Source organism: Myripristis murdjan, chromosome 23, assembly GCF_902150065.1.
Source record: "Myripristis murdjan chromosome 23, fMyrMur1.1, whole genome shotgun sequence".
NCBI classification, from domain to species: domain Eukaryota; kingdom Metazoa; phylum Chordata; class Actinopteri; order Holocentriformes; family Holocentridae; genus Myripristis; species Myripristis murdjan.
The window spans coordinates 28153149-28179301 of NC_044002.1; the positions used below are offsets into that span (position 1 = coordinate 28153149).

Consider the following 26153-nt stretch of genomic DNA (forward strand, 5'->3'; position numbering starts at 1 on the left):
TGTGTGTGTGTGTGTGTGTGTGTCAATCAGAACAGCGTCTGTAGAAGTGGAAGTGGTAGTCGGTGAACAGCGCCCCCGCATAGTGATGATCGGTACTGCAGTCTGCCTGACCCTGAAACACAAAACAAAACAGTTAGCTGTTAGCAAACAAACTGTTAGCTGGTAGCAAACAATTTTGACCAGGACTCCCTGGAAGAAGAGACATTTAACAAAGTTAGCTGTTAGCCAGCGCGCTAACGGGAAGTTTTTCTTACAGCCACTGCAGAGCGGAAATGATACGAGCTGTGATGAAGACGAGCCACATGGAGCTGCCACTCATGTTCTCCCTGAGAGAGAGAGAGAGAGAGACAGGGAGAGAGAGACAGAGAGACAGGGAGAGAGAGACAGAGAGAGACGGGGGAGAGAGAGAGAGAGAGAGAGGAAGACACAGAGAGAGAGAGACAGGGAGAGAGAGGGAGAGAGAGGGAGAGAGAGAGAGAGAGAGAGACAGGGAGAGAGAGGGACAGAGAGAGAGAGAGAGAGAGAGAGAGAGTTAGCATCACATTAAACTTCTGTCTGTCTTCTGTCATTTCCTGCCACAGTTCGTGTTCATGACGCTTTAAGGATTCAATCAACAAAGCAGTCAGTCACTGATTGACTGATTGATTACCTGTGTGTTTGATGGGTATCTGCTCTCAGCGACAGAGTCCATCTCCAGCAGAGCCGAGCAGGGCGTCGACTCATCAAAACTGCACAGGTGGACCACCAGCAGCTCAGTGGCACTGCACAGATCAATACCCAATAAATCAATACACACAGCACATCAATACCCAATACATCAATACACACAGCACATCAATACCCAATACATCAATACACACAGCGCATCAATAACCAATAAATCAATACACACAGCACATCAATAACCAATAAATCAATACACACAGCACATCAATACCCAATAAATCAATACACACAGCACATCAATACCCAATAAATCAATACACACAGCACATCAATACCCAATAAATCAATACACACAGCACATCAATAACCAATAAATCAATACACACAGCACAAACAGACAGACAGGAAGAGACATGAGGAAAGACAGGCAGGAAGACAGGCAGAGACACAGACAGACAGACAGAGTTGCCAATGATCTCCTATTGATTATTGATTCTGACTCCACCTCTGTGCTTCTGCTGCTGGACCTCAGTGCAGCCTTTGATACTGTTGATTCTACTGCTGATTCTACTGCTGATTCTACTGTGGGTCACTGCATTCTATCAGACAGACTAACTGGTAATTTGGGTGTCACTGGCCTGGCTCGCTCGTGGCTTAACTCAAATTTACCTGAAAGAACACAGTGTGTCTTCAACAGCTATACTACATCTAAATTCTCCAATGTTAAATGCGGGGTATCTCAGGGCTCAGTCCTTGGTCCTCTTCTCTTCTCTCTATACGTTTCGCCACTTGGACAAATTATACATAGCCATGGTATTAATTTCCATTGTTATGGAGATGATACTCAGCTATATTTGCCCATAAGGGCTGACGATCCCACACAGATCACTAGATCAGAGGTCTGTCTGGCTGCGGTAAAGAATTGGATGTCACTAAATTTCCTGCTATTAAACTCAGATAAAACTGAGATGTTAGTAGTCGGGCCTCCCAGACATAGACACTGTTTTGAACAGTTAACAGTTCTACTTGACAACTGTGTGATTTCACAAAGTGTGGCAGCCAAAAATCTCGGTGTTACTTTTAATCCCTGCTTATCCTTTGACAGGCACATTAAGGATATTACCAAGACTGCCTATTATCACTTACGTAATATAGCACAAATTCGGTCTTCCCTGTCCATGGCTGACGCAGAGACCTTAATTCCTGCATTTTTTTCAGCCGGACTTGATTACTGCAATGTTCTGTTTTCAGATCTCCCACGGGCCAGCACCAAAAGACTCCAGATGGTTCAAAATGCTGCAGCTAGGGTCTTAATTAGGACAAGAAAATTTGACCACATTACCCCAATTCTCCCTCCCTTCTTTGGCTTCCTGTGCATATTAGATCTGACTTTAAGGTGCTTCTGTTAACATATAAAATCTTGAATGGGCTTGTCCCATCATATCTTTCAGATCTCCTTAAACCCTACATTCCATCGTGGGCTCTCCGCTCTCAAAATGCAGGGCTCCTATATTTACCCAGAGTTAAGAAGACGTCAGCAGGTGGCCGAGCTCTTATGGAATAACCTCCCTGCTGATGTCAGACAGTCTGTTGATTCTTTTAAATCCAGACTAAAAACACATCTCTTCGGCTTAATTTATGGTTAGACAGTTAGTGGTACGGGGGGCTGGTTCTTGATGAAGTAGGGCTGCACGATTATGGCCAAAATGATAATCACGATTATTTTGATCAATATTGTAATCACGATTATTCATCACGATTATTCACCATGTTTGGGAAAAGCATGTGTGTTTTTATTGCACTACTTTTAAACAAACAATATATGAACAGTTTTCAATGCAAAATGAAACTTTAAATAAGAATAAATGCTTAATAATAAATAAATAAATAAAATTGTTTGACTAGTGTGATCGCTCCGTTCCGTGCTTGAATACAGTACACCTGCCCCACTCTGGCACGGTTGGAAGGGGTGTGCTCCAGCACGATACGGGCGTTCATGCACGAGCACATGCACGGTCATGCACGCAGCGATGTAAATACGATGTAAATCATGCAACTTTCCTCCTGCCTCCGCAAAATCGTTTAATGCGCACAGCGCCGCGTTGTGCAATCAATAATCAACCATGATGTCTGTGTTGCTGTCCATTGTGCTGCTGCAACCGCGTATAAACAAAACTTGATTTATGATGAAAGTATATATAGCAGTCTGTGTGCGCCACGGTGCCGGCCGCAGCACCCGCCGGCATTAGATGGGCCGGCCGGTGTGCGCGGCAGCCAGCTGACACGCCGCTCCGGCTGTCAGTTGGACCTTTCTGAAGGAGGAAGTTACCTCTGAAACTGTCAAGGTAAATAAACATCCCGTGTCTGATTAAAAGAAACAAAAACGTCTTTTAGTTAAAAGGAAGACATGATGAATGTATTTGAACTATATTGATTCATGATGATGTCTGAACATGCCTGTTGTCATATTTGAACGTGATGACGTACACACCAGGGGAAATCGCGCTTGGGCACGTTTGGGCTTTAGCTAATGTGAGTGCAGGCCAGCAGGGGACTGGGGAGGGGGGCATTTTTGCTTTAGTACGATACGCAGCAAATGGCCCTATGTCAGCAGGCCCTGGGGAGCCTCTCTGACGGGGAACTTGTTGCAGGAACTGCCGTACCTTCTCCTCCCGACATGACTCGCTCTCATCAGTCCACCGAGTAACTTGAGGCTGCCGCTGCAAGGTGCGCCGCTTGTTATTTAGGCAGCTTAAGGAAGCCTTAACCATGCGTTCGCCCCCTGGTGGTTGGCTGACTACTGGCTGAGAAAGTGCTTGATTAGATATGCAGCAAAGTCCGCATTTTTAATGTAAATATCGCCGACGATCAGGCTCATTTAATCGTGGCAGCCAAAATCGTGATCACGATTAAAATTCGATTAATTGTGCAGCCCTATGATGAAGTAACCCAAGACCTCACCTGCCAACAAGATTATTGATCACTCAGAACTGATTATCGATCAGTCTTGTTCTCTCATATGACTAACGTTCCCCCTTGTCTCTGTGTGTGTGTGTGTGTGTGTGTGTGTGTGTGTGTGAATGGTTGATGTGAGTGTTCAGTCTTGTATTGATCCAGGTGTCCATGGTGTGGGTGGTTGTGTGGCTCGGGTTCCAGGCTGGGACGTCTGGCTCTGCTCGACGTCTTCGTCTCACACTTTATACGTCAACTATTTACACTGCTTCTCTTATATATTTTTTGCTATACTGCTTCTGGCATGCACTGTGTTTATCTGTGTTTTGGATTTCTGTGCTTACAGCATCCACTGCCCGTCTGTCCGTCCTGGGGAGGGATCCCTCCTCTGTTAAAGGGTTTTTTTAGGGAGTTGTTCCTCATCCGATGTGAGGGTCCAAGGACAGAGGATGTTTCCTGTAAAGCCCTTTGTGACAAATTTGTAATTTGTGTTTCTGGGCTATATAAAAAAAATAAAAATAAAATTGAATTGAATTGAATTGACAGACAAGCAGATAGACAGGAAGGCAGGCAGACAGGCAGAGAGAGAGACATACAGACAGACAGGCAGACAGACAGGAGGGCAGGCAGGCAGGCAGACAGACAGACAGGCAGACAGACAGACATACAGACAGACAGACAGACAGACAGGCAGAGAGACAGGTTCTTACTTCATCAGCAGGGTGACTCTCATGTTGACTGGGACGAACCGGCTGATGGGAACAGAGAAGCTGAACCGACCCGACCTGTAGGACAGACACATGTTGGTACCTGTCTGTCTGCCTGTCTGTCAGTCAGTCTGTCTGTCTGTCTGTCAGTCTGCCTGTCTCTCTCTCTCTCTCTCTCTCCGTCTGTCTCTCTCCCTGTCTCTCTCTCTTTGCCTGTCTCTCTCTCTGTCTGTCTCTCTCCCTGTCTCTCTCACCCTGTCTGTCTCTCTCCCTGTCACTCTCTCCCTGTCTCTCTCTCTCTCTGTCTGTCTCTCTCTGTCTGTCTCTCTGCCTTCCTGTCTGTCTGTCTGTCTCTCCCTGTCTCTCTCTCTCTCTCTCTCTCCCCCTCTCTCTCTCTCCCTCTCTCTCTGTCTGTCTGTCACTCACCCACAGGTGTTGCTGTTGCAGTATCTGCTGTCGATCACCTGCTGACTCTCTTTGATCAGGAAGGTCTGGATGGTCGTGTTCGTCCCTGAAAAAGAGATGCACTGATCTGTGAACTGTTTATATTTCCTTAAAATATTTATAATATTTACAATTTGTATGATATTTCCTGTTGGAGTGTTTCTGTTGGAGGTTACAACTGGTTGCTAGGTGATAACTGGTGGTTGCTAAGCTGTAACTAGGTGATCATTGCTAATGTAATGATCATTGCTAATGTAATGATCATTGCTAATGTAATGATCACCTGTGTGTGTGTGTGTTTGCGCGCACACAGTGCAGTAGCTAGAGGCAAGGTGCGTGCTTGCTTGCCATCTGCCTGCAACCCTCTCGCCCACAGCTTGCTGCCCTTGTGATGAACGGGGAAGCTCCTTGGCTGTACGCCTTCTCCAGCCACACAGAGTAACTGGAGCCCTAACCCTAACCCCCGGCGAATCGACAGGCGATCTCTGTCTGCAGTGTTCCCCAGAGGTCTGATGGGACACGCCCAGCATCAGACCAACCACTGCCCCGCTGCCTTGTGGGTAAGTCCAGTAAGACAAAGGCTAGGGGAGCACACCCTGAGAGAAAAGCAATGCATTTCCAAAAAACTGGAGCTCCGGCAGCCTCCTGTAACTGTGGAAGAGTGCCGGTCGTGTTGGGTTCCCCTTGCCCCCAGATCACACCCCCTCGCAGTGAAGAAATGCTACTGGGACATGCGCACCCACAACGACACTTTGAATAATCTCCATGTGCAGGTACCCACCTCTGCCTCGATGAGACCAGCAACCGGAAGTGGACAAAGCCTGGCGGTGATGGGGTGTCTGGTGACGGGAGTGTGAATGTGCGAAGAGCTCCTAATCAGAGCCCTGCACGCCAGCAGAACAGAGCTACACATGGTCATTAGCAGCTGGGGTTGAGTGGCAGCTGCTCTTGGCAGACCCCTGTGTGACTGAGCACAACCCTATTTAGCAAATATCATCACCATCTACAAAGGCAAGGGAGATAAGTCCATCTGCGGCAACAGACGTGGCATCTCACTAAGTCCTGGCCAAAGTCATGCTACACAGATTGGTGAGAAACATAACAGAGAAGCTGCTGGCTGAGTCACAGTGCAGGTTCATAAGGAACAGGAGCATTGTGGACATGATGTTCACAGCGTGGCAACTCCAGGAGAAGTGTAGGGAACAATATCAGGACTTCTTCATAGCTTTCATTGACCTGTCAAAGGCTGTTCACGCTGTCAACAAGGAGCTTCTATGGAGCATTCTACTGAAGTTTGGCTGCCCACGAAGGTTTGTCAATCTGTTTCAACAGTTCCACATGGGGATGATGGCATGTGTCACTATTGGAGGCCAGGAATCTGAGCCCTTTAGGGTGCACACTGGTGTACGTCAGGGGTGTGTCCTTGCTCCAGTTCTTTCCAATATCTTCCTCCTGTGTGTGACATTGCTGCTCCGCGAGAAGATCAGGGACGACAGTGGGGTTACTGTGGACTTCAGACTCGATGGAAATCTGTTTAACATCAAAAGGCTTCAGGTGGTCACAAAAATGACTTCTGAGCATGGAGGCCACAGTCACTGCAACTGCACTGGCTTGGCCATGTAATCAGGATGCCGAAAAATTGCTTTCCATGTAAAGTGCTGTACGGCAAATTACACCTTGGCCATCGCTCAGCAGGGGGCCAGAAAAGGTGATGTAAAGACCAACTCAAAACCCTGATGAAGAAATGCAGCCTGAACCCGACACAGCTGGAGGACACTGCCGCTCAACAGCTCTGCCAACAAGGAGAGCATAAACTCAAGGAGGACCGAGGTGATCGACAGACCAGGAAACGTCTAAGGAGACATGAAGCCAGCACAACTCCCACACCCCGAGTCAGTGTTTTTACCTGTTCTGTTTGTGGCAGACAGTGTGGATCACGGATTGGTACTTTTGCGATCTTTCATCTTTGTTTGAGGGCATTATTGATCTCTGCTATCTGATTTGCACCCAGTGTTTGATGATGCAAGATCAGGGCTGCAACTGAATCCCACATCCAAAAAATTTGCCAATGTGGAAAATTCACACAACCCTTGAAGAAATCTGCTCCAAATATCTGAAAACATCAAAGCTGAAGCTAAGGCTGAGGACTCATGTTCCAGATGGTGACTCGGCCCTGACTTTTTCATCTTTCCTCTTATTCTTGACAGAGTGCACCGTCTTGGTTCATCCTGAGTTTCTGACGGCCAATCTGATGTTAAACCAAAAATGTTTAATGTCAGATTCCAGAGTGTGTCCTGAGACAACTGTTCCAATTTTTCCCTGATACAAAAACCAAAGCCAGTGCTTTTGAATTGTGAAACGCAACCTAGACACCAAGGGTATAAAATTCAGTCTTCTCTCTGTGGACAATCAAGACGGGAGGAAGTTTTGAGTCTCTAGTTTGGGCTCAGTTGAATAGAGCAAAAGGCTCTGCAGCCAAAGAGTCAAGAATATCATGAGTGTAATTTGTGTACATGAGAACATTTAGAGACTCACAGTCACTCGCCCTTTTCAGCTTGTCACACAGCTTCTCTTTGCCTTTATCTGGAAACACAAGACAGGTCAGTGTGTGTGTGTGTGTGTGTGTGTGTGTGTGTGGTGCCATGTCCTTCAGGTATTCATTGAGTGTGACTCTGTTGGTTAATAGTTATTAGTATTAATAATATCGGTTTCTTGATTTTATTCCTTTGTAATTTATTTATTTATATAGCCCAGAATCACAAATTACAAATTTGTAACCTGTTAGGATGATCTTACCTGCCAAGGCGCTGTCCTGCTCGGTGCCGGGGGTCCCAGTGTTGTTGCAGTGGGTGCTGCCCCCTGCTGTGGAGGGGCAGCAGTACACCTGCTCACAGTACAGCAGCTCACAGAAATCCACCTCAGGGGGGCCGGGGAGGGCAGACGGGGTTGGGGGGGACTCTGGAGGGGAGATGACAACCACTTGTTGAAAAGTTTTTATTTTAAATGATCTGACAGCAGTCAGACATCGGAGCGAGCAGGAGAACTAGGGGAAACTGCGTTTTGTTCGACTGTTGACAGTACCAGGGCTCAGTCCCAATCGCAGCGACCAGGGTTCAAATCCCACCTCAGGTCTTTTGCTGCATGTCATCCTCTCTCCCTCTAACCCTAACCCTGTCTGTCTCTACTGTGACTGTCAGATAAAGCCAAAAAATAATCTTAAAAAAAAAAAAAAAGTCATATGGTGGTGTACCTGTGCTGCTCCAGGCTGTGGTCTGCACAGGAAACACACTGCCATTGCTAAAAGACACACACACACACACACACACACACCAGTAAGTTAACTGCACAGCGATCACACACGTTTTCAGATCATGGAGTTTCATTGGTTATTAAGAAGTTACTAGATGTAACCAGTGGTTACTCACTGGTTGGCCAATAAGAAAGCTTGGTTTGCTCTCCTCACCTGTTACCAGGGAAGATGTTGATGCTGTCCTCTCTCAGAGTCAGCAGGTACAGAGCTGTGATTGAGATCACACTGCGCACACACACACACACACACACACACACACACACACACACACACACACACATTTCTTTCTACACATTAATAATAAACACAATTTATATGCAGAATATTGTGTTAATTACATTTATGCATATTTCTTTTTGGAATCCATTATTTTGATTCAGTATCTTGCAGTGACAAGAAATTGTTCTTGTTGACAGGCTCATGACTGATGATATCTGTCTATTGATCTATGCATTAATCTCTCAATCTCTCTGTTGATCTATCTATCGATCCACAAACAGGAAGTGATGTCATGTCTCACCAGAAGGCCATGGTGGCCAGCAGGGTGAAGACGCTGGCCTGGAAGACTTTGTGCTGCAGACACTTCTGACTCCAGCTGTCCTGCTGCAGAGGGACAAGCTCAGTGTGTGTGTGTGTGTGTCAGTGCTGTTACCTTCACAGTCTGCAGTGTGTGTGTGTGTGTGTGTGTGTGTGTGTGTGTGTGTGTTTCAGTGCTGTTACCTTCACAGTCTGCAGTGTGTGTGTGTGTGTGTGTGTGTGTGTGTGTGTGTTTCAGTGCTGTTACCTTCACAGTCTGCAGTGTGTGTGTGTGTGTGTGTGTGTGTGTCAGTGCTGTTACCTTCACAGTCTGCAGTGTGTTAGTTTTGTGTGGGGTCAAAACGCTGCTGTTTTTACTCAGTTTCCTGCAGATAAAAAAGACCAGAGTGATGTCATCATTCAGAGGTGGGCGTGTCCTCACATGTGGGCGTGTCCTCACATGTGGGCGTGTCATCAGAGGCGGGAAAATCAACAGCAACAGGGTGACAGGGCTTTAGATTGTTCTTATGGGTTTTAAGGAAGTCTGAAGGAATCAAGAGGCTCTGACTGATTGATCAGGAGGCGATGTGATTGATTGATCAGGAGGTGGTATGATTGATTGATCAGCAGGCTGTATGATTGATTGATCAGGAGGCCATATGATTGATTGATCAGGAGGCTGTATGACTGATTGATTGATCAGGAGGCCGTATGATTGATCAGGAGGCGGTATGATTGATTGATCAAGAGGCGGTATGACTGATTGATTGATCAAGAGGCGGTGTGACTGATTGATCAGGAGGCGGTGTGATTGATTGATCAGGTGTGTACCGTGTGGAGCGCAGGCTGCCTGTCAGGCTCTTCAGCTTGGCGAGCCGGTGGCTCCACCCCTCCAGCTCTTGGATGCGGGTGTCCAGGTTGTCAGTCAGTTTGCACAGCTGCTGCACTGCACCCACATTCTCCATGAAGATCTGCTCCTGTAACACACACACACACACACACACACACACCACGTTATACACACCACACACCACGTTAAACACCACGTCCCCACACACCCGTAAAAGATAAAGAGAGATGTGGAGGCAAAGTTTGGTCGTCATTCGCAGCATCAGCAGGAAACACAGAGAGCTGACAGTAAACACACACACACACACACACACACACACACACACACACACACACACAGATACCTTGTCCACCATGAGGAAGTTGTGTATCTTCTCTCCGTCTGCACACATGACGTCTCCGACCTCGGTGACCGCCGACGGCAGCAGCTCCCGGACCTCCTGAGCGATTATACCTGAAACATTTTAACATGTTTTACATGTTTAACATGTTTTCATGTTTTACATGTTTTGCATGTTTTACATGTTTAACATGTTTTCATGTTTTACATGATTAACATGTTTTCATGTTTTACATGTTTTGCATGTTTTACATGTTTTACATGTTTTCATGTTTTACATGTTAAACAGGTTTAACATGTTTTCATGTACAATGTGACGTCATACATTTAAATAATAATCATAAGTAGCACCTTCACTTCCTGAGCTACACATGACAATGATATTTATATTCATTATATATATATATATTTTTTAATTTCATTATATGTGTTTCTGTCAGTGTTTGTCTGTCTGCCCTGCGATGGACTGGCCACCTGTCCAGGTGTCTCATGCCTTCGCCCTATGAGCGCTGGGATTGGCTCCAGCAACCCCCGCGACCCTAGTGAGGATAAGCAGTTTAGAAGATGAATGAATGAATATATGTGTTTCTTGCCTTTAGGTGCTTCTCACCTGACCAGGTGAGTAGGGATTAAAACTAGCCTCCAGGATAATTCTGGCATATTTACAGCAACATTTATTAATATGTACTGACCCATAGAAATACACTGAGTGACATTATGATGTTATGATAAATGACATTATGAAGGCATGTGTGGTCTGTACTTGTCTGGTGGGTGTGGCCTGTACCTGCCTGGTGGGTGTGGCTTGTACCTGCCTGGTGGGTGTGGCCTGTACCTGTCTGATGAGTGTGGCCTGTACCTGTCTGGTGGGTGTGGTTTATTCCCATGCTGGAGGCAAACTCTGGTTTATAATCAAACTCGACGATTCTCATCTGAGTGATTCTTCTCAACTGATCCTCAGAGTCCACCTGAGAGGCAGGTGAGATAGGTGGGAGACAGACAGGTGTGAAAGGTGAAAGACAGGTGAAACAGGTGAGAGAAAGACAGGTGAGACAGACACAGGTGAGACAGACAAATGAGACCAACAGACAGGTGAGACAGTTGAGAGATTTTTAAAAAGAAAAGAAACATTAAAATAAAAACTCTCTCAAATCCTTGACAAGACTGAAACAATAAATTATACAAATATAAATATATATAAAATATTATGTGTATATATGCATATATTAAATTATATGTAATACTGTAAAAATACAAAGATATTCTTGTATAAATTAATACAAATCTGAGTGTTATGCATCTGAATTAAGAAACCTGACATAAGGAAAACAAAATTTGAATTAAAAATAAGTTTTAAAAAGTCTAAAGCTCTCAATTCAATTAAAAGGTATCTGACATTCATGATCTGCTCACGTCAACAATTTGCATGAACTTTATTTGTATGATATCACTCTTGTGATGTCACTGCTCCTGTGATGTCACTGATGGTGGCCATGATGCTTCAGCTGTTTCTTCACCTGCTGCACGTTCTGCTTGGCCCGGTGGTCAGACGGCTGCATCACGGCGCCCATCACTTTGGCATTGCCGCAGACCACCAGCGCCTCATCAGGAGCGTCGGTGTTGATGCCTACGCGGCCCTGGCACACCGCAGTGTCCTGCGCTGCCCCACGCTGCCACAGGGTGTCGCCGTCCATCTCAAACTGACCCGGGTTAGATGCCTGAGAGCAGAAAAACAAATGACAAGACAGTATGGTATGCACATTCACTTTTATGCACCGGGCAGATCATCAACGCAACTGCACTGAAGGGTTTGAGGCAGTGTCACTTGGAGATGGTAACCTGGGTAATCTGTGTTACCAGGGTTACTTGTATTACATGGGTAATCTGTGTTACCAGGGTTACTTGTATTACATGGGTAACCTGTGTTGCCTGGGTTATTTCCTTTGACGGGAGGGTCATCTCCAACTAAACCTATAGTGACAGATAATGAAATTTGTTTTGCTGATGATCTCAACACTTTCATTCCCAGGTTTGAATTGCCAGGTAATTCTGTTACTTTGAATGAAAATACTTAAAACCATCACACCTGTTACCTCAGACACAACTGGCATCACTGTCCAAGATGTCAGAAAAACATTTCTGTGTTCAAACACAAAGAAAGCTGCTGGACCAGAAGAATGCAGCACTTTTATTCTGAAAAACTTTGCAACTGAGCTGGTTCCAGTGTGACACACACACACTGTCCCTCTGTCATGGAAAACCTCACATATAAACCATTTCCATGTCCAAAAAAAACAAATAAACAACAACAAAACAAAAAAAAACATAAGAATGTTAGACCAATAGCTCTGACCTCAGTGATTACGAAAACTAAATATATCTGGTCAGCACAAGAAAAGACCAACTGGATCCAAACCAAGCTGATGTGGGACTGAAGCTGCTGCTGCCTGGTTCATGTTCATAAAGACAAACAATACCTACTTCCTTTTTCTGGAGTTTTCATCAGTGTTTAACACAAAACAATTGGCTGTTCTCTTGTCAGAAATGGTTCAGCTAGAACTGAATCAATAGTTGATCCACAGGTTTTTTCAGTTCAGATTGTGAAGGCGAACAAGACTTTTTCATCTGCCATCACAACCAACTTGACTGTCTATGTTGACACAGATAAACCTAATCAATACATTCTCTCAAGTTCTCTCATGATCCAGCTGTAATATCTCTACTAATTTACAACAACAACCCTAAAAGAAATACAGTTGTATACATCACTCTTGAGATTAACACAAAGAAAACAGAGGAAATTCTCATCTGTTATACCTCCTGGCCCCCACAAAGCTCCATGCCTCTGTTATCTGCATGGAAAAACCATGTGGATAATTTCATATAAAAACCAATTACTGATTATCTGTTCACTCATGTGATATTAGATGTTGTTACCCTGACGATGATTCTCTCTGACAGCAGAGCCGAGACGAGAAGAGAGTCTGGGCCAACACTCGCATACAGACCCACCACCATGAGGAAGTACCTGCAAACACACACACACACACACACACACACACAGAGACACACACACACACTGTCAGAGTGACCTCCGACTGTTAAATGTGTGACGTTTGAAAATTAAAGTGTGGAATATAAAATGTGTTTCTGATGTTCTTGTTTACTGAGACAAAAGTTTTTCTTGATGAAACCAAATGATGTTAATTGATGATGTTAATGATGTAAACAGAGCAGGAAGTGAAAACGCCTGCGCCTCCAAGGTTCGGGTTTAACCCACTGGCGAGGAAATATGACATCACTTCCTCAAAGAGGTGAAGAAAAAGGAAACGTTGTCAAGCAGTTGTTTGTATGATGCACAACAGGCAAACGCCATGTTGGTGTTGCAAAGTTTTGGCCTGTTTGGGCTTCCGTACAGATGAGACAACAACAACAAAAAAAAGAAAAACATTGTTGATATGTAAGAAAAAAAACATTTTAATTATACAACAATGTGCGGTGAGCTGAGGGAACATCTAGAAACATAATCTCTGCTGATCTCGGTGACATTTTCAGGACACTAAGTTTTCCAGGAGTTTTCCAGGTGTTTCTAGGATGCAGGAAACTCACCTCTGGTCAGGGTTGGGTTTGCCTTTCTTCCTCATGTTGTTGGCCGTAGTCTCGCTGAAGTGAAGGCGTCCGAGTGTCACCTTGGTGATTCTGTCGCCGGGCAGACTGACCCTGAGGAGGAAGAGGAGAAGACCTTCATCACGTATCTGAATCTTTATTGATCCAAGGAAATGCTTTTTAAAAAAATTTATTAAAAAAACTTGCAATTGGATCTATTGACGGTAATGACATTTGTCAGTGTTTGTGCCTGGAAGTTGCCATGGTGACTGGCTGTTATTTATTTATTTGTTTGTTTGTTTGTTTGTTTGTTTGTTCATACATCACTGTGCACTGACATTTCAGTATACAAGGCTCTTGGTGAAATGTTTTAAAATATTCCAAATTATAATCAAGAAATTTCCATCTTTAATGTAAAATCTTTAACGCCTCTAACAAAACAAGAATGAAAAAGTTAGAAGAGGGTTGCTGGTTCGATGCCCGGCTCCCCCAAAGAGCCACTTGAAGTGTCCTTGAGCAAGACACCGAACCTCCAACTACTGCTGGTGGGCACTGTGTGTGTGTGTGTGTGTGTGTGTGAATCTATTTATCATTTAAGGTTTTTAGTCTTTAGTATTAGATAAATTTGTTAATGATTGATAAAAATATCGATTCAGAATAATCTGAATAATCTGAGGTTCGTTTCCCACCTGATGGGCAGGAAGGGCTTCTTGCTGCGGTCGGACTGAGACTGCTCAATGGTCACCTGGTGGCCGGGGGCTTCCAGCTGGGAGGGGAAGGGGCATAATGACATCACAGATGTGTTACTACAGAACTTCCTGTTAACCCAAAGCCAATAAATCAGTTCGACTAGTTTGATCAGTTTGATCTCAGCTGCAGGAAACACATTGAAATGCAAATTGGGGGATGACATCATCATCTGCGTCCCTGTGTAAACAAGAAGTGATCTATCCAGACAGGAAGTGACACAGTAAATCTGAAGGTGATAGGAAATGGGTGTTTGAGCTCTGCCATCGAGTTTCCTCCTCCCTGAAACAGAAAATCTCTGACTAAATTACAAGTGTCTCCTAGACATCAGTGACTGCTCCCTACATAATAGCAACCTTTTAGTTTATGAGAACAGGATTCTGGGTAATGTAGTCCTCAGAATTCAAACAGTTACCTCTGTTGGCCACTCGGGGCCGCCAGTGTGCAATAACAGGCATCGTGCAGCACATCCAAATGACTTGATGTGGGTGAACAAGTTTCCCACGGGGACAAGTCACGATTTTTCATTTTGTTTTTGATTTGCTCAGTATGGCTTTCAGACAACGCTCAGGTAATTTATTTCCAATTTGCCCGTGTATCTCTGATTCCATGTGTGTATCATTCAAACATTACAAGTCCTCAGCCACACAGGTGATCTAAAGAATGTTAGCTGGCAACGTTAGCTACCTAAAATCTGCCAGGATCCGCCAGCCCAGCACCTCCTGACAGGGTTTCCCGCTCCCTTAATGGGACAACAGAGTTTTTCTTGACAAGAGCACAAGAGGTCGCTTAATTTTAAAATGTAACTGGAGCTTGTTATAACCTGCTGTACAAAAGAAATAATAAGTTGTTTTTGACAGGACAGTCTCTCCTTTCTGTTATGTTTTGTGCTAAACTGTTTTGGCCATTTTAAATGTATTAAATAATGACTTATGAGGTGAAGCTGAAGGCAGATTTCATTAGTGACAATCAAGACTCTTTTCTAATTAATTCTGTGATTCGGATGATCTGCTACACACCTTGACCCCGAACACTTTAACCAGGAAGTGCTCGACCTCCTGCGGCCCGCTGGGTGTCCTGACGTAGTGCGGCTCCCCCGCCACACCGATGTGAACCGTGACCTGGAAGTGGTTCTTCTTCTGGCAGACGAAGGCTTCATCGGCTGTGGAGTAGTTGAAGCCTTTATCAGTGACCACATGGTAGGCAGGAGGAGGCCTGGAAAGACAGAGGAACACAGACTTCATCCTAACCATGAAATGCTACCCTTAACTCCAAAGTGGCCAAAGTGCTCAGTGTGTGTTGGCGTTTCAGCACTTTTGGGTACTTTTGGTGTCTTGGGTGAGTGGTAGAACCTCTGTCTAACTTTGGGGCTTTCAGATTCAAGGTGGATGTTCTGTGGATGTTCTCCAGTGTTCTTCGGGGTGTCTGTACTCACAGAGCCTGCAAGCTGCTGTCGTACAGTGAGCTCCACTCTCTTGGTCGGTACGACTCCCAGGTCAGGAGCTGGTAGGGCCCCAGGCTGGCCCCGCCCCCTCCGTGGGCCCCGTCACCGTCGCAGCAGGACACGTCGGCTCCTCCAGGTGCCTCCTCGGACCCGGACCGCCGCCTCTTTTTATTGTCCGGCTGACAGGAGGAGCTGGACAGCAGGACAGACAGACACCATGACACCATGACACCTCACAGCTTCCCTTTTGACCTCCATCCTATGATGATAGCTGCTTTACCAAAAAAGCTCTGCCTCCAAATAGTTATGACATAATAATAATAATAGTAATAAAAATGATAACAATAATATTAGAAACTTTATATATATGGGAATTAAATTAGGCGTGAACTACAGCCTACTGCTTGGACCTGAAAGGAGAAAAATCTGAATGGAAACAGGAATATCTTTTTTTAAAAAAATGTTTTACTCTTACAAACCCTAATGCAGAAAAATGCTATAAAGACAGTTTATTAAAATAAGCATTAATGAAGTTAGAACTTTTGTAAAATGTTGGCAGTGTGTAAATGTTATGTATCAAAAAGCCCATTCTGCTTAAAAATGGTCGACTTTAAGTGGTGCCTCTGGACTTCTGGACTTTTAGTAAAACCAAGTAGAACTGAGAGATTTTGTTATTGGGGAGCCCAACTTTGATCATCTAATAACCTGCAGTTGTGCATTTTTCAAAATAATTTGTGTAGTTTCTGTAAATGCACACAGATTTGTTTCTTTCTCCTGGTTGTATGAAAATGGACTAAAACTATCAGTAAAATTGAAATGACAACATAGATAATGACAGCTTGTGACCCTGTGTGTAGCACACCAGCTTTGCTGCTTGTGAACATTAGAGGCCTAACATTATCACATTCACTAATGTGGCAATTTGGCCTGATGATGGTGCTAGAGGAAGCCATGAATTTGTGTGGCAAATGTGAAGCTAATGAGCAGATTATTTGAAGCTTAGCATGTTTGTTCAATCACAATAACTGGCATGTTTGCCAAAAAAAATGTTACTCAGGTCAGTGACAAATGTAAGATTCTGATTGGACGGACACGAGTTGCTGCAGGTCACATGACGCCACAGGAAGGAAATTTAACGAAACACAGAAAACGTACAAAGTCACAGAGCTTGCAGCTGCTTACCCAGCATGCAGTGCAGGAGTGGGTGCGAGCAGGTGGGCTGGGGGTGGCGGAGCCTGAACCAGACCTGGGACTCTTTCAGGGCTTCCGCAGATCCCAGGGAAGTTGTGGGTGGGGGGGAGGAGAGGTGGTGGAGATGGGGGGAGGGGCTCCTGGACAGGGGGAGTGGGTGGGGTGTACACCTGTGTGTAGTGTGTGTGTTCAGGTGAGCACTGTGTGTGTGAGATGGGGCGGGTGTTAGTGAGCCCCAAGGTGCGCAGGTGAGCGTGGGTTAACAGTTCAGGGGGGGCAGGGCCTCTACTCTTAAAGCGGCAGGACGGCGAGGCGGCGGACTGCGTCGCTGGGTTGAAGACTTCCTGGTTAGCCAGCTGGTTGGACCAATGAGGAGCCTCATAATGGAAATCTGGCAATGGAAAAACAGATGATTGGTTCATGTTGTGTACCTGGTCACAGATGAGCTGAAGGAGGTGATGCTGGCATTAGCGTTAGCATTAGCATTAGCTAGCATAAAGGTTAGGGTAAAAAGTCCAAATGTTCATCAGAGTCTGGTACGCGACACTAATTATCGTCCCCTGCTCTCTGCTCTGCAGGCTGTGATGTCACTGCCATGGCCTCAGTATGATGTATAGGCGTTGCTGATGACATTTGCAGATCGGATCATTGTTTTTAGTTTTCCAGTGTTTGTGGTCAATATCAGACGAATCCTGACATAGAATCGGATCGATGTGACAATGTTGTTTCCCGCCAGGGGAGCTGAAGCCCAGCAGCCAAACTAAATCTTATTCCAGTTTTTGTCATTCAGGAAAGCAGAATTCTGCAAGAAAAACTAAAGACATACATGCACATTTTTAACTGCTTTTACCATCTCTTCAAGTTAAGCTAATGAATAAATGTTGGCTGTAATTATGACAAATAAAATTTTCAACTTATAACTCATATCTTCTTGAGTCAGTATTCAGACACAGATGGTGCTGATTTTTGTTCCAAGTTAAAATTCAAAGTGTTGAATGTTAGAGTGATGTCATAAAAACTCCAACCAATTAAACACCAAATTAACTGCCTTCGTCATGATGATGATGTTTACTACATCATTAATGTCGAGTTCAGCTAAAGATCGGCGGCTCCAGTTTCCTGGCACAGCGCAGGGTGGCGCAGGGAGGCGAACCCCGCGCAGAGCTATTTTCGACCAGCGCAACCCGAGGGGCGCACAGTTTCATATTTTCGAGGTGCGCCGAGATGGTGGCGCAGCAGGGGGAGGTGTCAACAGATTCAGCTTGGCGCAGTGACATTTTCGTGCCAAAAGGCTTTGCCGAGGTGCGCCAAAAGCTCGCCTCCTGAAACCACGTCTACTTTCGGCGCAAGGCGCAGCGCAGCCGGCGCAGTGGAATTTTGGCTGACAGGTGGGCAGTGCGCACACGTCACCACAACCTCACAGACTGTCAGGCACATTAACGATGCAATAAATACCCACAAAAACCACTATTCAATGCTACTATCTCAATCAGCACATAAATGTATCTCCATATCGATTGTCCCGTCACAACTGATGTCAGATCAAAGGAGATTGGCACCGTTTGGCAGCGTCATGGAAACCCAACTTGATCACCTGTCAGTCAAACAATGTGTCCAGTACGGTGATGTCTTTTTTCCAGTCATGGTGTCTGGAGCTGCTCGTGTTAACTACACAGTTCTTCTTCCATATATATTTAAATATTCCACTCTGGGTTTCCGTTATCCGGTAATCACCGGACTATGACTGGTAAAATCTGCCAAAGTCCGGTAATTCTTAAATGCCCGGTGAAAATATTCCCTCTAAGCAGAATTCGAATTTTATCAAAACAGTCAATTTTCACGTAATTTTATTTATTTTATTAAAAAAAAAAAATAGCCTGTGTGATCCCTGTCTCCAGTGTACCAGAGAGAGAAAGAGAGAGGGTGTTTTTTTTTTCTGCAGAATCAGATCAAAACAGCGCAGCGAAGTCGCCTGGGGGAGAACAAGGTCACAAGACTGATGCGCATTGCAAGTTGCGGAGAGACACTTGAGACTTTTGATTTTAATTCAGCTGATGAATTAAGTTTTTATTGCATCTATTTGATTTCAAGTTGGCAGCACGCCGCATTATTAAAATGGTATGAGCTAGTTTTTTTGTTTGCAAATTGTAGTTGCAATTGTTTGCAATTGTATGCAATGTTCATGTTAAAAGAGCACAGGCTTGTGCAATATTTATTTATTTATTTATTTATTTTAGACGTTATGCACGTGAGTCAATTGACGGCACTCATTTTATTTGATATAGCCTACTTTTCAATAAAAATATTATGCTATAAATTGAAATGCCTTGATATCATTCTTATATAGTCTGCATATAATTTTAAGCTCAGTAAATTCAGATAATATTTGACCGGAATTTCAAACATTTGTCCGGTAAATTGAAAACCAGCCGGTCACGTTGTCCGGTGCCTTTTTTTTTTTTCTAGGGGAAACCCTGATTCCACACAAATCGAAAATGTAAAATGCATCGGTTCCTTGCCAGACTCTGGGCGTTTAGAACAGCAAATGTAAAAGCTTTCATGAACTGGATTTTGTTTTAATCTCAAGTGTGTCGTTACATCAGTAAGTGATGGGAGTCAAAAGTTGCAAAACAAACATGTATTTATATAAATACGGCGAGGATTATCCTTTGAGGTAAAAACATTAATCAAAAATGGGGGCTTCACAGTTAAATTTATATTTGCTTTAACAGACGGTGACGGAGCTGGAAAAAGAGAGATGCGAGGCAGGTAGGTAATGGAAAGACAGGGGAATGAGGAAGACGAATGTAAGGATAGATGCATGGATGGATGGATGGATGGATGGACAGATGGATGGCAGGTAGCTCCAGCAACATTCCAGCAGCCAAGACTGGCCTCATTGTCCTGAGTGTGTGTTGCGGCTGCTCTCTTCCTCAATGTCAATTGTGTAAACGTTCATTACGCCTTCGCGCAGCGCGTTTTAAAGGCGAGGACAGGGGCTCATTTGATTGGTTTAAAGTGAATCGGCTGTGTCAAACCCACTCCACGCCTTCTCTCCTCCCTTGTTCCGGTAGGAGGAACGGCGCAGTAGTTGCGCCATGGCGCACGGTGTGCCAAAATTGCAAAATCCACTTGGTCACACCCAGTTGGCGCAGCACAGCTGCGCTGCACCTCCGCCTAAGCCAAGCCCAATGTTGCTGCTGCCTAGTGTGGAAGCTATTTTGATCAAAAAGACAATAAACAGTAACAATATATAAGCTAAATAATCAAGACTGTTATGTGATTTAAACAAAAATAAGATTTGCAACAAACTTTTAAAAAATAAAGTTGGAACCAGGCCTGAATACAATCATGTCATGGCCAGTCTGCACTGGTTATGAACTGGCCAGAACTGGTTTGGGCAGACACGGTGGTATCCGTTTCCTAGGGAAAGTTGGCATGACACCGTTATTTATAGCCCAAAAAAGGATAGAGGATTATCCCTCAACTCTATTGATAGAGCTGGGAGGGCCTCTAGACAGTACATGAAGTGTCGTAAGAGAGGATTCGAGTCAGTTCTCTCTTGGGAGGACTCCTGCTGAAGATCTTTAACCCTAACCCTAACCCTGTTGTGGACCCTAACCCACAAGAGGGACCAGAAACCTCAGGAAAATAAGCGTCAAAGTCTTCAGTCAGGTTTCAGTAAGGATGCACAAGAGGCAGGCTTTATTTTCTGTTAGGGTTAGGGTCCACAACAGGATTAGGGTTAGCCACATCACTAGCAACAAACCCAAAATCCAGACAAACAAACAATCAGGTATACAGACAGACAGGCAGATAGACAGGCAGGGCAGGCATACAGGCAGGCAGGCAGGCAGGCATACAGACAGACAGACAGACAGACAGACAGACAGACAGACAGGCAGGCAGACCGGACCTGTGATCTGAGGAGGGGAGCAGGCTTCTGAGTTGGAGTCAGGAGGAGACTCAGGGAGCATGCTGGGAAAAAACAAACAGAAGCTGTGATTGGTGACTGGTCAGATGACATCACCACACCCAATATTTCACTAACGTGTTCTGTTAACCCTTTAAAAGAAGGGTAACAGGTATGTAGTACATTATTGACTGAATGACTGATTGATTGATTTAAACTGTATTGACAGCCTGAAATGTTTCCTGCATCCATTTGGACTGTAACCATGACAACAAAGAAACAGAAAACACAACCGTTTCCTCTCCCTTGTTCCCCTCTTAGTGTGTATGTGTGTGTGTGCGTGTGTGTCATTTTTTCCTCTCTCTCTCTCTCCTGGTTCCTCGCTTTACCATAACACCTGTTCCAGTTTGCCATCAGCTCACCTGTCTCTCATCAGGCGTCAGCTGATTGTCTCTTCAGCTGCAGGGTCGGTTTCACTTCCAGCCAACAGGATTTCACCGTTTATCGGCCAGGTGTTTACTTGCTATTGTGTCGCCTGCTCACCTTCACCTGCAAGGTTACTCTCCTCAGCCCTGCCTTACCTGCACTACTTCACCTGAACTCCTCAGCCCTTCCTGTTGTCTCCTGTGACCCTGACACCGATTTCACATCATAATAGAACCTCAGGACTGACTGACACACAAACAAGTTTCAGAACATGGACACACATTTCCATCCAATATGACTCCTCTAAAAAATATAGAATATTTACTTTAACCTTTGAATCACTGGGAATTATACATCAAATTTTGTTGTTTTGTCAAATTGTAAAATGACAATGACATTTCTTCTTTAGTGTTCTTCAGTTGTGAATGAAAACGCTTTTATAGAAGCTCCTGTTCGATCATTGAGTTTAACGTTAGCTAAAGCTAAAGTTAACATTAGCTAATGCTAGCGTCCCTAAAATGCAGGCTATTTTGTTGCTAGCGTTAGCTAAAGCTAATATTAGCTAACACTAGTGTCCCTAGCAACACGACCAACACTACCAAGCTAACGCTAACGTGCTAGCTACCGTTAGCTAACGCTAACAACATGCTTTTTTAACAACACACATTTTGTCACCCAGTCAAACGCGCAACGATTACGTCACATCCAGAGCCGGTAACTTTACAGGAACCTTCCTCTCCGTGGAGACACGGCAGTTGAGAGGGCCGAATCATTGTCTGCGTCATAGAAAGCAATTTTTTTCATCATATGCTCAAAACTCTTCATTACCACAGAGGTGAGGGCCACAGGACAATAATCATCTAATATCTTTGGTATAAAGGCTTTAGCTCCACATTCAGTTGCCGCTGGATTATAGACTCAACAACAGTTAGTCATGTCTCCAGCCTTCTAGCAAATTCTGTCTGTTCTGATCGTCTGTTATATCAAGCCTGTTGCTAATCCTTTCTTGTCTCCTGCCCAGGAACACTAGCTGCACTCCCAGCCCTGACTCCAGCTGTCTTGACTCCTGCTGTGATTCAGCCTTCAAGACCTCCAAATAAGCACTGTCAACTTGCCATCTGCCGTCTGTCTCTGCTTTTGAGTCCGTCTACCCAACGTTGACAGATATAATGTAACTGTCTTTCTTGGGATAATCATCTCTTCACAGAAGGTAATATAGCTTACCACAGTGTGGGTCAGCTCATCTACATCGGTACAAGAGTCTTTATTAACATCCCAGGCTGTATTATGAAAGCAAGCATTCAGTTCACGAACAGCGCCCTCTGTACATAGAGGGACCTCTCTTCGCTAAACTTTCCCCTTCTTGAGAGCCAGCTGATAAACCCGAGCAAGCAGAACCTAGTTGTGGTCAGAAGAGCCGAGTGGAAAGGATTTATAGTGCTGTAGCACAAATCCAGTGTTCTACCATGTCGTGTTGGGCATTTTACGTACTGGTACTGATGCCCCAGGTGCTGATTCAGACTGCAAGTATTAAAATCACCAAGGATAAAATGTGCGGGGTTGGGGCAAATACTTTGCAATTGGTGCACAAGTCTCGGAACAGAGGACGCTGCTTCTGCCATATTAGCACTGTGATGGATATACACTACTGTTAAAAACTCCTGTGGGATTTCCCTTGGCAGAGAAAATGGGCACAGAGAAACAGATAATAATTCAATGTGGGGACTGCATACAGATCCTCTTATTTTTACTGTCTTGCACCAGCGAGGATTAACATACAAACACGCCCCATCCTCGTGATTTGCTTGTTATCTGTGCGTCACGATCGAGCCTGTACGGCTGACCAAAGCTGTCAATGTCAAAATCCTGGTTGGGGTCATAAACTTTAAGCCAGGTCTCAGTCAGAGCGATCACACAGGCATTCTTATACTCCAAAATATGCTTCACATTTGCTTGGAGTTTGTCCACTTTGTTCCTCAAAGACTGCACATTGCCGAAGACGAATGAGGGAAGCAGTCAGCAGCGAATTCCAAGTCTTGGCAGCCGCTGACACACACCTCCTCTCCGGCCTCGCTTCCTCGTTCATTCCACTGTCAGATGCTGACAGCCTCCGGGTCTGTGGAGTGTTGTTTGCCTCGCCCGTGTCGATGTAAGTCAGTCCAGCCGTAAACCGCCAGCCTGGTTCCTCAGGCTGGCGGTTCTCTGACGGAATGCCATTAAGTGAGATCCACACCACTGAACTGTTGCAGTGGATAAGAAAATCACTGCTGTACCTGAGCCTGAGATCGTTTGCTCTGTTGGGGGTTGACAGCAGTCAACCCCCAACAGAGCCAAAAAACCAGTTAAAACCACAGTTCCCATACAAGACACTCATTTACTCTCACACACTGCTGCTGCGTGTCTCCATCTTTCATCTGTGTGAACTTTTTGTGTGTGTGTGTGTGTGTGTGTGTGTGTGTGTGCATGCACATGACTTACAAACTGTTGGGATCCATGTTGTTGCTGAGGTACTGCTCCAGGATGCTAGTATCCACGGCAACAGAGCTCTCCAACACACCACTAACATCCTGACCTACACACACACACACACACACACACACGTCAAGTCAGGGTGTGTTCCTTATCTTCCTGTGATTATCCCGGTCAAGGACAAGGACAGTTATTTCATCTGAGTGTATGTGTATATGTGTGTGTGTGTATGTGTGTGTGTGTGTGTGTGCGCGTGTGTGTGTGGCATTCGTAGCTGATGAGAGTGAAACAGGCTGAAACACCAAACTTCACAAACTGAAGCAGGATAATTCAACATAATACAGTAAAACATAATAAATAATAATTATCATAGTAATTATTCAAAAATGTTTTTCATGTTTTCATGCTGTACTTCATGCAGATAATAATATAACAAACCAAATTAAAAAATACAAATATATATTTATATATATTTGCATATCAATATATAAATCAGTGAGCAGCTACTGGAATGTCACTAATTTGCATATCAACACATTTTCTCATGCTGCTTTCATATCTGAAAGCCTCTGATGAGATATTATATGCAAATTATCTTATGTCATCTGTTGCTAATGGGTTTCAGCCAACAGCTGCTGTTCCAGTGTCTGAAATTTCTGACCAGAAAAAAACAGAATATAGATAATATCTCAGTACATAAAAAAGATTATTTTATATATAATTTCACTCATGAATCTGTATAAAATGACAGATTTTTTATAATCGGTGTGTGTCCCACCATTAAAGAACTGCTGCAGTGCCTCGTTTTCTCCCAGGACCTGCAGGCGGCCACTCGGCTCCATGCTGCCCAGCAGGGGGTGCTGTAATTAGTTATTTATGAGTCATGGTTAGTCAGTTCTTAGTAAGTTTATATCACAGTGTGTTTACAACACATCAAGTAGCATCTTGTTTCTGCACCAGAGGTTGCAGGATTTACATCTGTTTCTACACAAAACACTTGACACAAGGCAAAAAAACTAAACATCTGTCCAAACTGAGGAAAAAATTAATTACAGTTTAGAAAAGTCGTAAGACCAGACCAGAAAGTTTATCACGCAATGTATTGGTGGTTCAGGTGAAGCAGAGGAGAATCCACATATTTAATTTTGTTAAATTATTATTATGGTGAATCCAAACACAAATTTATAATGAACAATAAAATACTACATGATCTTATCAAGCTCCAAAGACTCTATCTGGGCCATAAAATCTGATTTTATTTTAAAATGTTTCATCTCTTATTTTATACTGTACTTCAGCTGAGACTGAAACCAACTCGACAGAAGAACACAACACATCCACAAACATCACAAACAGAGAGAACCTGAGGGAGAAACCAAAATCTGGACCAGAAACCTGGTGTTGACATGTGAGGTTCTCTCTCACTTTGGTTTGCTTACCTCACTGGGTTCCTTAAGATCCCAAGTGGTTGATCTGTTTAAGTAATGCTAGAAGCAAATGAGACCAAAACTGGTTCTGTGACTAGAACTGAGACAACATTGGAGCCCTGATGTACCATGAGAACCCTGAAGGAACAAGGTCTAAATGAGACTTAAAACAGCTCTGTAGAGAGAGTTGAAGGAACCCAGACTGAAGACTTTGAGGTAAACCCATGTTCGTGTTGTTTAAAATTAGATTCGAGGTGAAACAGAGGAACACACCTTCTGTGTTCTCCAAGATGGCTGCCGCCCCGTCGATGATCTGGATCTATTCTCAGGTTCTTCAGGTCTGGTCCATCTGCCTCAGAGGCTGCTTCAGACCAAGGTTACTCCAAGTGTTCAATTCTTCTTTTTTGGTTTAATAGAGTAGAAGTTTGTAATTCTCCTGTTAAGGGTGTGTGTGTGTGTGTGTGTGTGTGTGTGTCGTCTCTCCCTGTCAACTGAACTTTGAGCTTTGAACAGAAAAGGTAAATGACATTCACACACCTGGTCAGCGCAGGCGTGTTACACAGCGCTCTGTGTGTGTGTGTGTGTGTGTGTGTGTGTGTGTGTGTGTGTGTGTGTGTGTTATCACATGAAGCCATAAACCAGGTAATCATTCTCTATCGTCTTAGTGTTAACACACACACACACACACACACACACACACACCATATCTGTCCCTCATGTCAACAGTAATCAGTGAATTCACAAATAAGAGAAAAAGAAACAGCGATTCACCTGTAGAGTGAAAAACACACCTAACTGCTCACATGAAGTTAAAGTAGGAACTGAAGACAACGAAGGCAAGGCAAGGCAAGTTTATTTGTATAGCACAATGCAACACAAGGTAATTTAAAGTCCTTTACAGAGACATTAAAAGCAACAAGACCCAATTTAAAACAATAAAACAGTCAGTAAAAAAGGGAAATAGAAATTGAGAAAGATAGTGACAATAATATACAGTAACAAAATAAAAACAGGCTCCTGCTTCTGCTCAATACACTGCATCTAAAAGCACTGCATACACAGTCATTATAGTTAAACTATAGAACATTCGTATAGGATTAGGAGAATTCGGTTCCCAACGACCTCCCTGTGATGTGATCGCACACC

General features: G+C 44.2%; 1 protein-coding gene across 1 annotated transcript; it reads right to left on the reverse strand.

Annotated features, from left to right (window-relative positions):
• On the reverse strand, window positions 1–24422 carry myrfl (myelin regulatory factor like). The gene is made up of 24 exons (XM_030045639.1): window positions 24359–24422; window positions 23590–23683; window positions 20689–20750; window positions 16764–17163; window positions 15573–15773; window positions 15157–15352; window positions 14080–14156; window positions 13394–13504; window positions 12722–12812; window positions 11302–11502; window positions 10644–10752; window positions 9789–9898; window positions 9427–9572; window positions 8918–8981; window positions 8600–8682; window positions 8233–8304; window positions 8020–8066; window positions 7566–7727; window positions 7305–7352; window positions 4752–4836; window positions 4329–4403; window positions 650–761; window positions 255–326; window positions 1–112 (listed from the first exon to the last, which is right to left on the reverse strand). Exons 1-24 carry the CDS (start codon window positions 24420–24422, stop codon window positions 23–25), a joined length of 2772 nt encoding a protein of 923 aa, XP_029901499.1. The 3' UTR covers window positions 1–22.
• Between the last annotated feature and the right edge of the window lie 1731 nt (window positions 24423–26153).